At 33.1% G+C, this 12,415-nt stretch overlaps 1 protein-coding gene across 1 annotated transcript; it reads right to left on the reverse strand.

Annotated features, from left to right (window-relative positions):
- Positions 1-6,678: 6,678 nt before the first annotated feature.
- LOC140838268 (protein PTST, chloroplastic) lies at positions 6,679-11,976 on the reverse strand. Its single transcript, XM_073204438.1, has 9 exons — positions 11,854-11,976; positions 11,623-11,682; positions 10,915-11,167; positions 10,699-10,788; positions 9,865-9,933; positions 9,668-9,773; positions 9,059-9,147; positions 7,011-7,123; positions 6,679-6,934 (listed from the first exon to the last, which is right to left on the reverse strand). The coding sequence occupies exons 2-9, from the start codon at positions 11,667-11,669 to the stop codon at positions 6,832-6,834; spliced, it is 870 nt and encodes a 289-aa protein (XP_073060539.1). The 5' UTR covers positions 11,670-11,682; positions 11,854-11,976; the 3' UTR covers positions 6,679-6,831.
- Between the last annotated feature and the right edge of the window lie 439 nt (positions 11,977-12,415).

A 12,415-nucleotide genomic window follows, 5' to 3' on the forward strand; every position in this document is an offset into this window, starting at 1 on the left:
AAAACTACAATTATGAATTTCACAAGTCCAAATTTACATATTAGGTACAAGTATTTGTTTTTTTTATTAATTATAATATATTTCTTTATTTATAACCAAGAGAATAACTATTGGATACTCAGATAATTTGAAATAACTTTCTTTGCATAATATTTAATAGTTCTCGACATTTGAAACATAAAATCGACAGTTCATATAATTGTTTGCAATTGTCAATGTAAGACAACAAAAAATAGACCGGTTTGGAAAATAAATTTTTTAAAATGATTGTTGTACTTATCGTACGTAATTTCGAAACAAACAAAATTTCTTAACTGTGAATTTTTTTAGTTTCCTTCACTTCTTTGCTTGAATTTTTGCATGTAAATTCATTATTCACTAGTCCTGTTAGCTTTCTTTAAACCTTCGTGTCTCTCTCTAAAAAAAAGAAAGAAACCGACAAATGGGCCATCATATCGGCCACCGGCGGCCATTCTACTTCTCCGACTGTATGTCGTCGTCGTGCCTTCCGGTGCACGAAGATTACACCCGCATTCAAATCGGCCACGCTGACAAGGTCCAGCGCAGCGGGAGATTGCGGAAGCTCCTCCGAGACATAGTGAACGACAGCAAGATCAGCATATACGGCACGCCGAAGCGTCCAACGTTCCAGTATGACGCCGTTAACTACTCGCAGAACTTCGACAATGATTCACGATGTAAGGCGCCGGCAAGTCATGATTGCACACATAAGTGCATGTTCAATTCAGTTTTTCACGCTTTCCTTTCATTTGCGCACGTTTCGGTTTTGGATGTCGTCAAACTGAATCATGTTTTTCGCAATTTCTTGAACATTTGCATTCAATTTTTTGTACCCGTACTCTTTTCAATTTGACACTTAACTTTGAAATCATCCACAATTTGTCTATACTTTAACAAAATTTTAAAGCATGACGCAATGACGATGTGTGGTCATAAGTGGATCTACCGGCTTCAATCAAGGCAGAAAGTTGCGTTTTTTTTTTGTGAAGATGTTAACCAAGTGGATCTTCAGATATTATATAATTGATAGGGCATCCTAGTTGACAAGTCCAGCTCAATTTTCATTGTTGGATTGCATGGATTCCAAGTTATCCGGCGGCTAAAACATACTCGATGAGCATATATATATATATATATATATATATATATATATATATATATATATATATATATATATATATATATATATATATATATATCTGTGTGTGTGTGTGTGTGTGTGTGAAGACATTTAGTGCCACGTAGATCTAGAGATATGTACGTAGATTGTTTATTATTTTAATCTTTAATTGGGTCACAACATAATTGCAGGCCCGATTTTGGGTTGAAGGGGAATAAATGGCCATTAATAACAACATAATTTTGTTAATAAAAAAAAAATAGTTTTTATGAATAAGAACAGCAAAGGACTGTGTTTTCAGAAATGTTTCATCCCTTCAAATTTGCCACAGACTAAATTACTCGATAGATAGATTTGAAGGTACATATCTTTCATTAAAATCCCTAATCTGTTTCCAACTTTTGCATGATATATTATAATAACTTCAATGATCCTAAATGCATGGTCAAGTTTTATTTAATATTGGGCGATCCCTCGTATATATCCTTCACATTGCATGAACATTTTTTTAGGTAAGACATCGTATCCTTAAAGTGAATGTAGTAAAAATATAAGAAACACAAAATGATTTATCTCGCGGATTAAGACACCCGTCGAGTAGAGAACTTCTTCGTACTTAATCATGTCTTGGAATAAAGCACATGTAATTCAAATCCACCTCTGCTTTATTTGGAAAGTAAGAACATGATGCTTATTCTTATTTTTATGGTACGGAGATCACTAACCAATACAGAATCTAAAATTAAACATTATTTAATATAGATACTTTTGAGTCCAATGTTAGTAAATTTTTCAATATTTTATCGTTAGTTTTTTCAAAGGATGCAAACGTTCGGCCAAAATTTGGTATTGAAACTTGAAAGAGTTTGAAAGATTTGTCTCTACATATATGAAATCTCAACTTGATTTTAGTTCCAGAAACATCCTTCCATTTTAAGTTTCGATCACGCCTTTTATTAATCTAGACAATCATACGTATATATCATGCATGAAAGTAAAATAAAATTTCGAATCCATTTATTTATTATAGTTAGACAAAAGATACACAAGTTGCCCCCATTGAAACAATATTCAAAACAACGTTTGTCTAACCTTCTTCAACTCTCTCAATTTCGGAGGGAAGTATACCTTTCCATCTGGGGATAATATTAATTGATCAAATATTATTTAACCCAGTAAAATTATATATATATATATATATATATATATAATGTGTGTGTTGGCTCGAAGTAGAAGTTTAATTATGAGACGGAATCTGGAAACTCAAATTAAGACTTTTTGGAAGCAAGCCCGCCAACCACTCCCCTTTCGATCAACCGTATTATCATGTGGTATTGGTTCTGTCATTTGCTTGAACAATAGAAAGTTCCTCAATCCACATGATCCTATAGCCTCCGATGATTTCAGGGCTGCGACCAAATCTTGAACTCAGTTCCATTTGTTTATAAAACTAATCAAGATTTTGTACTGAAAGAGTAAATTTACGTAGAAAGAAACTTTCTACGTTTTGAATGAAATTGAAAACAATTTAGTAAGTATATATATTTTGAACATGAAAATCGAAAAGCTTGATCAGGATACATACCGTTGAACCCGTTATCGACGGTGTATAGAAAGAAAGGTTTGATATCAGTTCCAAGCACGGGAAGGCGTCCCTCGCGTGCATACTGTTTGAGGGCCGTTTCGATAACCTTTGCAGCAATGTCATCTTCACTCACGACGAATCTCAACGGCCCCGCGCTGCCGAAAACGTTGATGGTAATCAAGAACCGGTTGCTTTTAGCATTCTTATTTTCACCGTGCTTGTTCTTCGGACTGGGGGACAATAACAATATTTTGTCGGAAATACTTCTTTTCATACTGCGACCTTCCATCTTGCCCTTCAATTCGTCGTTGGATTTGATATGTTTCTCAGATAATATCTTGTCTGAACAAATCTTCTTCATTGCCGTGCTGTTTGATGTAGAAGCAAGCAAATATTATTCAACTACATAACATAATTCAAGCATCAGGAAGAGATAACGATGATACCGAGATGGAAAAGGGAAGAAGATAGAAGAGATGAATGGTTGGATTTCATCATGATTTGGTTATTTGAGCTAGCTAGGAAGTTATATTAGTGGTAGCCACACGCGAGCGATGCCCGTATGATTTTTGGCTTTTGGTTCTTTAGAGTTTCTGGTTTTTCTGTTAATATTTTTATCAGTCGAGATGAAGTAAGAGGGCTATATATGGAAATTCAGTCCGGCGTCACATTCACAGACTAAATCCATTATTATACCTTATTCAAATTTAACTAATGGTGATGAGACTCGCGTAAAATATAATGTTTCGATTCGACGTTAATCTCACAAATTGATATAAGTTTTATGTTTATATTATCACTCACACGCTTTAAAGAATTTTTTTCAGAATGCTTGTGAGTGAAAAGATCCATACTATTATACTGGAGACAATCATAAAATCTAACACGTTACAGAAATCTCTAAACTTGGGGTAGTTGTTTGCCTGTGGAGTTGAGTTTCCATTCAATTTGACTTCTGGAGACTTTAATAGCCCATTTACTTTATTTATAATATAATATTATTATATCATTAAATGAGAACCCTTTCTAGTTTCTACTATTTTTTTTATTTATAGAGCTTATCAAATTTTTTTTATCCAAAATAATATTTAATCATAATGCATTTATTTTGTTAAATTCATTAAATATGTACATATTAATGACTAAACTATTATTCTATGTTTTATTTTATTATTTTTATATCTTCGTTTCTTAGGATATGACAAGTAGATGCTCGTAATTTATGTGGCAATCCTTTTGGATTACAGATGACAGCATAAAAATATACAATTAAGGGAATTAAAGAATTAGTTGGCCGCTACTATTTAAAGATGAATGAATTATTGATTTAAATTATTTGAATAAGGTTCATTTTACTTCGAAATATGTTGCTCTTATAGCTCCAAAAGCATGCCAAGTGATGTCAACTTATCTGGTAAATATTTTAAGTAACCCCAATAATTTCTAATATTTAATGTCACGATTTTGTTTATATATTAATCTCACTTAAGTAGTATAAAAATTATTTTTTAAAAAGAAAACTCATATTTTCTAACCTCTACAAACAACAATAATGTGGTTCGAAATTCTCTTGTAATTTCTACAATTGGGTTTCGGATCCGTATCTCGAATTTGAGACCTTGATTTATAATTCTATAATTTTCTTGTAATTATTGAATCTAGAATGATGTGTGTATTTCTTATGGTACCAGTAAAAAAAATTAATGTTTTATTTTTTTCACACTTGATATTTATTATTTATAGCCCAGAATTAATTTTGACAGCCTTTCAAAATTTTCAGTCAACAGTTTATAATTTCATCTACACCTACATAAATGTTTTTTATGATTAATAAATTTAAATATACTCAAACCTTTTAAAACTCTCCCACTAAGATTTTATTTTTAATCCTTGATGCCCAACTTCTTTTAACTACTCCATAATTACATAATCTCACGAATTTTTATCTGTGAGACGTGTCGATCCTACCGATATTCACAATAAAATACGATCCGTGAAATCTTTATTTGTCTCATAAAATACGACCCGTGAGACCGTCTCACACAAGTTTTTGCCTTTACAGAAATATTTTATAATTATTCCGAAAAATGATTTTGAAAATTCTCATTTCAATTTTAAAGGAAGGCCTACCCTCTCAATTCATGTGTAGCATATTGGGGAAATCCAAACAGCTCGTATACTTCAAATTTATTACGTAAAATCATCCCTCCCTTACATGTATATTTTTTTTGTATTAAAATTTTCATAGAGTGTAATAAAGAAATAAACATGTAAAGAAGATCAGTACAGATGTACGACTTTTATTTTCGAAACTCAATAATGGTATGTGACGTCGGCTTCTTTTGTTTCGTTTTGTTTTGTTTTTTGAAAAAACACATCGTACCTATTTTCAGTAGTCAAAATTGCATCACACAAAGATTACAGAATAATAAATCTTTAATAAGATGACAGCCGATCGTATAAATGTAGGAACGAGTTTGGATACAAGAAGTTAAAAGTTGTTACTTTAAAAAATATTTAAATAAATCCAAATTTTTAATATGAACAATTTTGACGTTTGTTTTTTTTTTTAAAAAAAAATAAATGTACTAAGAATGAACATGTTAACATAAGTTTAGAAATATAAATGAGGCAATATGATGACAAACAATATCAGATTCGAGCTCAACTCGTTTAAGGTTTATCTAGGCTCAAGCTCAATTCAAGTTTTGATCATGAGGTTTGAGATCGATTAGTTTTAAAATTACTAAGCTCTCGAGTAGGTTAAACTCAGTTGGATAATAATTCGTTTCATGCTTAATGAGTCTGGATCAAGTTCGACTCATTAAGGTTACCCTGTTTTCAAGTTCGTTAGACAGATTCGGCTCGCTAATATGCTTATACTAATATGTTTATTTGTTAAATCAACAAACGAGCTGAATATCCTTATTTTCGAGCTACAGTCGGTAAAATTTTCTAGCTCGAGCTTAAGGATGATCTGAAACAAGTTTTTTACTGAATCAAACTCTGAATAACTCGCAAGTGACTTTATTCATTTACATCTCTGCATAAGTTTGAAGCCGTAGTTTTTTAAAATATTTAAATAAATTTATTTTTTAAAAATAGAATCGATTTTGACGTGTTTAGAAAAATATTTTGTTTTATTTTTTAAATAGATAAATATACTAAAGGTGAGTTTGGATGCAAACGTTAGAAGCTTTAATAAATCTAGTTTTTTTTTTACCGTGTTTTATTGTAAAAACAGCATTAATTTTTATATGAGTGAGTCTCATGTGAGACCGTCTCACGGATCATAATCTGTGAGACGGATCAACTCTACTCATATTCGCAATAAAAGTAATACTCTTAGCATAAAAAATAATACTTTGGCCCAAATAAGATACTTGTCTCACAAATAGGACCTATGAGACCGTCTTACACAAGTTTTTACCTTTTTATATTTAGATAAATGTTGAAAATATTTTTGTTTTTATTTTTAAATCGATAAAGCCGTAGTTAAAAAAATATTTAAATAAATCTTGCTTTTTTAATATGTTTTTATTTTTAAAAAAAAAACATAAATGCTTTTGTTTCTATTTTTAAATAAAAATAAAAATAGAATATCAGAAAGCATTAAAAAAATGATTTTAATCTATTTGTTTCTCCAACCAAATATACTCCAACCAAAATGCATTTTGTTTTATGTGTATTTTAAAATTACTAATAAATCATAAGAATTTCCGGTCAACCTCATATGAAACTTTATATTCAACAATTCAACGACAATTAACCAATAAAATATTAGCATCACCGAGAATAAAAAAAAGCAATAGAATCTAAGTGTGACCTAATCAAGTTTGTGAGAAATTTCCATGCAACTTCTCAAAATACCCAATTGTTTCACTTAATTATTCACTTTTCTATTCGCAACCACCGCAAGACTTATTTGGCCATTATTTGATAAAACAGATAATTTCCGAAAGAAGTTGCATCAGATTTAACTCACAAATATTACAAATTTGGTCCACACAAGGACCATGTCTTATTTGGCCATTATTTAATATCAAGACAAGGGAAAAAAAGAGTGACTTCAAAAATTTTGACATAAGAAACCAGCTAATTGAAGCTATTCTACTGTCAGTAAATTGTTCTGCATTAACCCCTCACCAACGGTAGGAAATTCAGGTGATAGCTGCCATTCCCCGTCTATCAAGAACTTGATTTCATACCTTCACAACGCAAGCAAAATATCAACAAGGCATAAAATGAGAAGTGTGACTAAAGATTTGGGTCGTCCCAATGTACCTTCCACGTCTAAGCATCAAAGTTGTTGAGAATGTTGTATATGAATCAGTGTACTCCGGTGATAGGTGCTCTCCTTGACTCCATCCATCAAAGGAACCCATTACTTGCACACTCTAAAAACCAATCATGGAACAACGATCATATTTTCCAGACTGAAACTTTTAACATATTATTCATATCAATAGTAGGATCCAAGGCATGTGTCAAAAGTTATAGCTTATATCGACAATATACATCTTGAATAACAATAAAACTCAAATACTTTTAAATTGTAAGCCAATTTCAATCGCTATGTCGCACTGGTTGTCATACAAGATAGCGGGGGCCAATTCATGCCATCCAACATTAATTATAGGGTGAGACGAAAAAATTGTCCCACATCAGTTGGATAAATAATCTTGGAGTTGTATATATGGGCTTGGACAATCCTTCCCCCTAGACCTAGCTTTTGGGGTTGAGTTAGGTCTAAGTTCCATTCTTAACATTATATCAGAGCCCAGGTTCCACCGTTAGGCCACCAGTTTTGCCCATAATTGGGTCATTTGTAAACTCCACGCTCCAGATGTTCATTCCTGCACGTGAGAGGGTTCATTGTCCCACATCGGTTGGATAAATAACCTTGGAGTTGTATATATGAGCTTTGACAATCCTCCCCTAGAGCTAGCTTTTGGGGTTGAGTTAGGTCCAAGTTCCATTCTTAACAGAAATCAAGCATTACCTTAGTTTTTTTGAGTTCTGAACTATAAAATGTATGATACTGTTGTCTACCGTCTAGCCTAAAGGTCATTTTGTCCAATATGTGCATCAAACAGTTTTTTACACCACCTTGAATGAGTTGAATTTATAGAGACTGAGATGCACAATAATTCGATTGATTTTGTGGACTTTTTTACAATGATTGACATACCAAGGAATGAGAGTCTGATACCTCACATGTCCACATCATTTCATAACTATACATTTGCTGAGGCAAGTTCGCCAACAATCACATACTCGGGTTAACGATAATAAGATTGTCCAGTCAATCAACTTCTCATAACCGAAATCTCAGTGTATTCAGGGAGTGCAATAAGTCCAATACTCCAACTATTAAGATGAGAATTGGATGCAAAGCTTCACCAACTCGCCCAAACTTGTTCCTAAGCTCAAAAACAATTATACAATTTTTCCTTCTAGGGCAGTTCGGTGGACATTAGTGCAGGTAAATATGGGAACATTTCTGAATCTAAGGCTACATTTGGATAGATGGATTTGAGGCAACTGATGACAATCTATAATAATAAATCCATTGGTTTGTTTGGCAAATTTTTGACAATGAATTTCAAATCCCAACTAGTTATTTTTTTATTCATTGTGGTGAGTTTCAAAGTCATCCCAAAATAATTTTAAATCCACAATTCAAATACCCTCAAATCCAAACAAGACTTCCACAATAGGCCAGGTTAAATTTATCTAACATAATGCTCAACAATTCGCATGCTAATTTAAATCCCAAACAATTTTATTCTCCATCTCTTACTTTAAGGTCACATGGGCTTCACAAGTAATAACCTACCACCCTCTAGCGTGTTTGTTTCACATCCTCAAGTCACCATATCTGGATGATCATTGGAGGAGTAGCAGTTTCAGAAAGGAAGAGTTTAGTAGCAGGGATGATATTGTCATTTTTGCTTAACATGAGTAACAAAGATTAATTAATCTTGATTATTGAAATGTGTTAACCAAATCTGTAACAAGTGCATATCAGATAGTCTGATTGCTCCCAGACATACCGACCTTACATTGTGCGTCGTGTCAGGGATAACGAAGTTTTTGAGGATTCTGCCCTCATGTTCAAAAGCCTTGATAAATCATGCTAAAGATGTAGAACCTTAGCATGAAATTCAGATAATCTGACAACATTTTGAACAGCTTTCAATAATTTAGAAATGTCATTGATATTTTCTGGATAGTCTTTGCCTACCCATGTATATAAAACAAATACAAAATCCAATCCTTTTAGATAAGCACATTTAAGTTTAAACTAGGTCCAGTCTTCATCCACTTACCTCTGCCATGCCAGACCAGAACAAAGGAACCTCTTGCAATTGTGCAGCGTCCACATCCTTAATCTGTTTGGCTATTTTTTCTTGGACAGCTTTTTCCATACACCGCATTTTAGGAAATAGAGGAAAGCACATAGTCATCAAAACAAGCCTTACAATAGTCAATATAATGATGAACGGCAAGAAAATGCCGATGGTCACTCAATTTTAGCCGCTCAAGGGCATCATTGTGTAATAGTTAGCACTTTTCTTATGGGTGATGAGGTATAATTAACTAGAATAAGGCACATTATTGTTCAACTTCAGCAGAAAGAGATATCAAGTTGGACATCCTGAAATATCCTATAGTGCTTTTAAGCAAAAATGTGGGGAAAGAAGAGTGTACTTTAAGTAAAGAACCAAAGCTCTAATTTATTACATATATTATATATAATTTCAACTTTTTCGTTGCTTAAAAATCTGCAAAAGCCAATCCAAACAAATTAAAAATATTTCAAGGTGCAAAATATTATTTAAGCGTATATTTATTTATTTTGGGTGGAAAAATTGCTTTTCGATCTAAAAAGACACTTAAAGAGCATCAGCTTAAAAGATTCCACTCCTGATTTATACCTTCTAGCCGAGAAAGAAGATGAGACTGAATGTACTTTCCATTAATCTTCCTTGAACCATCTGGAATAGTATAGTTCGCAATTTCTTGTGCTAAACTAATCAAAGCCTGCAGGTCAGAGACCATTGGTTTCAAATATCGAAGGGATAATGTCTCTGAGGACTATATTAGAACATTGAAGCAGTTATTGAATATATACCTGAATCTCAAGTTCCACGACAGCAAGTTCACCCATGAAATTAAATAGGGCATCTTCACTGGCTTGTATCTGCATTAACAGAAGTCAAATAACGTCTTGGTTTTGATCAGACAAGAAGATGAAACCATAGGCTGCAGTACATGCTCGTCATAGCACATATATTTCTGACATGCAAATTTCAGGTTTGCATATGTCAAGGCATGCAAAATAGAACTAAACAATGCACATCTAGGAGTCTTGATGAGTTCAGGATTGTTGACTCCATCTAGTGATGTTTTCTGTGGCTATATCACTCTAAACTTTTTTGCTAAGTGCAATAGAAAATAAATCACAATCTCCAGCAATAAAAACTGCCTTGCCAAGAGCAATAAATTTGAGCTGTTTACAGTCAAAGGGATATAACAGCACATTTTCTCCGATTCGGATTAGAGATTTGTCATCCCCCGGGCATATACCTCATCTCTATGTTATAACACAGGAAGCGTGGAAATTTCTGAGAAATTTAAATGCACAATCTCAGTTCATGTTGTTTTTACATGCCAATTAGATAACATTTATAATTATCTCGTTAGCGCAATCTTGTTTTATGTTACCCAAACAAGATACTGGTAAGTCAGTGGACTCAATATGAACAGATGGCAGGAAGACATGGCAAGCTAAATTATGTAAGTGAAAAACAATTATTTATATACTCTCACAGAACCCTTTCAACATAAGAATCATTCCAACAATTAATGCTAGTCAACTCCTATCCATGCTAACTTCGTAGTTACTACGGTCCTTTCCAGAGTTTCATTGGCATACATGAAAAAGATAATATTTAGCAACACAAACCTGGCGCTTCAGAAACCGATTCTGTTGATTTGCTTCACCCAGCTTCTTCAAAAGATTTGATCTTTCAGAATCAAGAAGTAATGCTTTTAACTGTTAAAGAACAAAAGCATTAGGTACAAGATGACAGTGTCACCCACAAATTAAACTTACAGATAGAAACATACAAGAAGGACATATGATTTACGTAAAAGATGCAGTGAAACGAAATAATCACACCTCTTCACTACTTGGTGCTTCTAAAAGGGCTTCGTCACGTAAATCCTCAGATTCAGGCTCCTCATCCTTGGAGAATTTCTTAGACTGTAGTGCCGAGAATTCCTCCTCCAGACTAACAGGGTTACAAAACACTCTCCAAGGGCCACGGTGAACATAATTTTTACCAATAGAAAAACCGTTCAAATTTTTCGATCTATTCTCATTCCAGCCAGTAGCATTGCCTTCAAATTTACCAATTCTTTCCATATTTATCCTAATAAATTTGACAAAACCACTAATACATTCACAACAGACATACAGACTATAACCCATAAACCAAAACTCAAAATGATGAAATGAGTTCGGGGGAGGGAGGATCCATCAGTGGTGGTCACAATTTTTTTGATAAACCTTCATTAACAGATGTACATTTCATATATAACATATAGAATAAAATATGATTTCATCCCAATATGATTTCATCCCTAAGTTTTAAAAAATTTATTATGTTAAAATATGATCCTTCAATGAAATATTGAACTACACAATTATGTGGATGAATAACTAATTTCAATCACGAGTAGGCCGGAAACAAATGATGGATGCTTGAAACTAAATATACAAGGCCTGCAGGAGTTAGCTGAAGATAGAGCACGTATCCAACCCCATCTAATAAGAGCACCAACAGGAACGAAAGACAAAAAAATCCGGCATTAATTAAAGAATCACCTGGTTAAACATTGTTGCACGGAACTGCCGAGTATACTAAAGCCCATATTCAAAAGTTTCCTAGAAACAAAGAATCAAATCACTAAACAAGAGGAGGAAAACAACTTCAGCAATCAATGAAGTTCCATTCACTCATTTAACCTAACATATTGAAAAAATCGTCCGATCATAACACAAAAAGAATATACTTAATCCAATCAAGGATCATATGAATTGGATTAGCTAACTTACAGCGAGCAATGCCTCTTCTCAGCGCCGCCAGTGTGAAGTTTGCTACTGTGTAACTGATCTTTTAATGTGAGGCGGAGCGTCGATGGCAGAGGAAACGTGTCCGGTAAATAGGTCGCCACGTGTGGCAGGTGGGCCACTCAGAAGGGATCTGCATGATTGAATAAAAATTAATTATGGGAACACTTATATTTAGTTAATATATTATTTACAATTTTTTTAATTAAAACATAAATATATATAGTTGTTAATAAACAAAAGAAATATAATTTATTATGTCGCTCTTAAAAATATAACAAAAACTTGTGTGAGACGGTTTTACAGGTCATATTTTGTGAGACAGATCTCTTGGTCATCCTTGAAAAATTATTATTTTTTATGCTAATAATATTATTTTTTATTGTAAATATCGGTAGGATTGAGCGGTCTCACAGATAAAGATTTGTAAGATCATCTCACAAGAGATATACGCTAAAAATATTATGAGTGGTTCTCTTGTGAGACCGTCTCACGGATCTTAATATGTGAGACGGGTCAACCCTACCTATATTCACAATAAAAAATA

This window comes from Primulina eburnea, chromosome 8 (assembly GCF_022965805.1).
Source record: "Primulina eburnea isolate SZY01 chromosome 8, ASM2296580v1, whole genome shotgun sequence".
Taxonomy (NCBI): Eukaryota; Viridiplantae; Streptophyta; class Magnoliopsida; order Lamiales; family Gesneriaceae; genus Primulina; species Primulina eburnea.

Excerpts from the sequence above, each read along its gene's own strand:
- LOC140838268 (XM_073204438.1), bottom strand. The coding sequence starts at position 11,669 with ATGGGCTTTAGTATACTCGGCAGTTCCGTGCAACAATGTTTAACCAG. Across the intron at positions 10,789-10,914 it reads AAGCACCAAGTAGTGAAGAG|TTAAAAGCATTACTTCTTGA; the intron begins GTGTGATTATTT and ends GTTCTTTAACAG. Across the intron at positions 7,124-9,058 it reads TCTGGTCTGGCATGGCAGAG|AGTGTGCAAGTAATGGGTTC; the intron begins GTAAGTGGATGA and ends ATTGGTTTTTAG.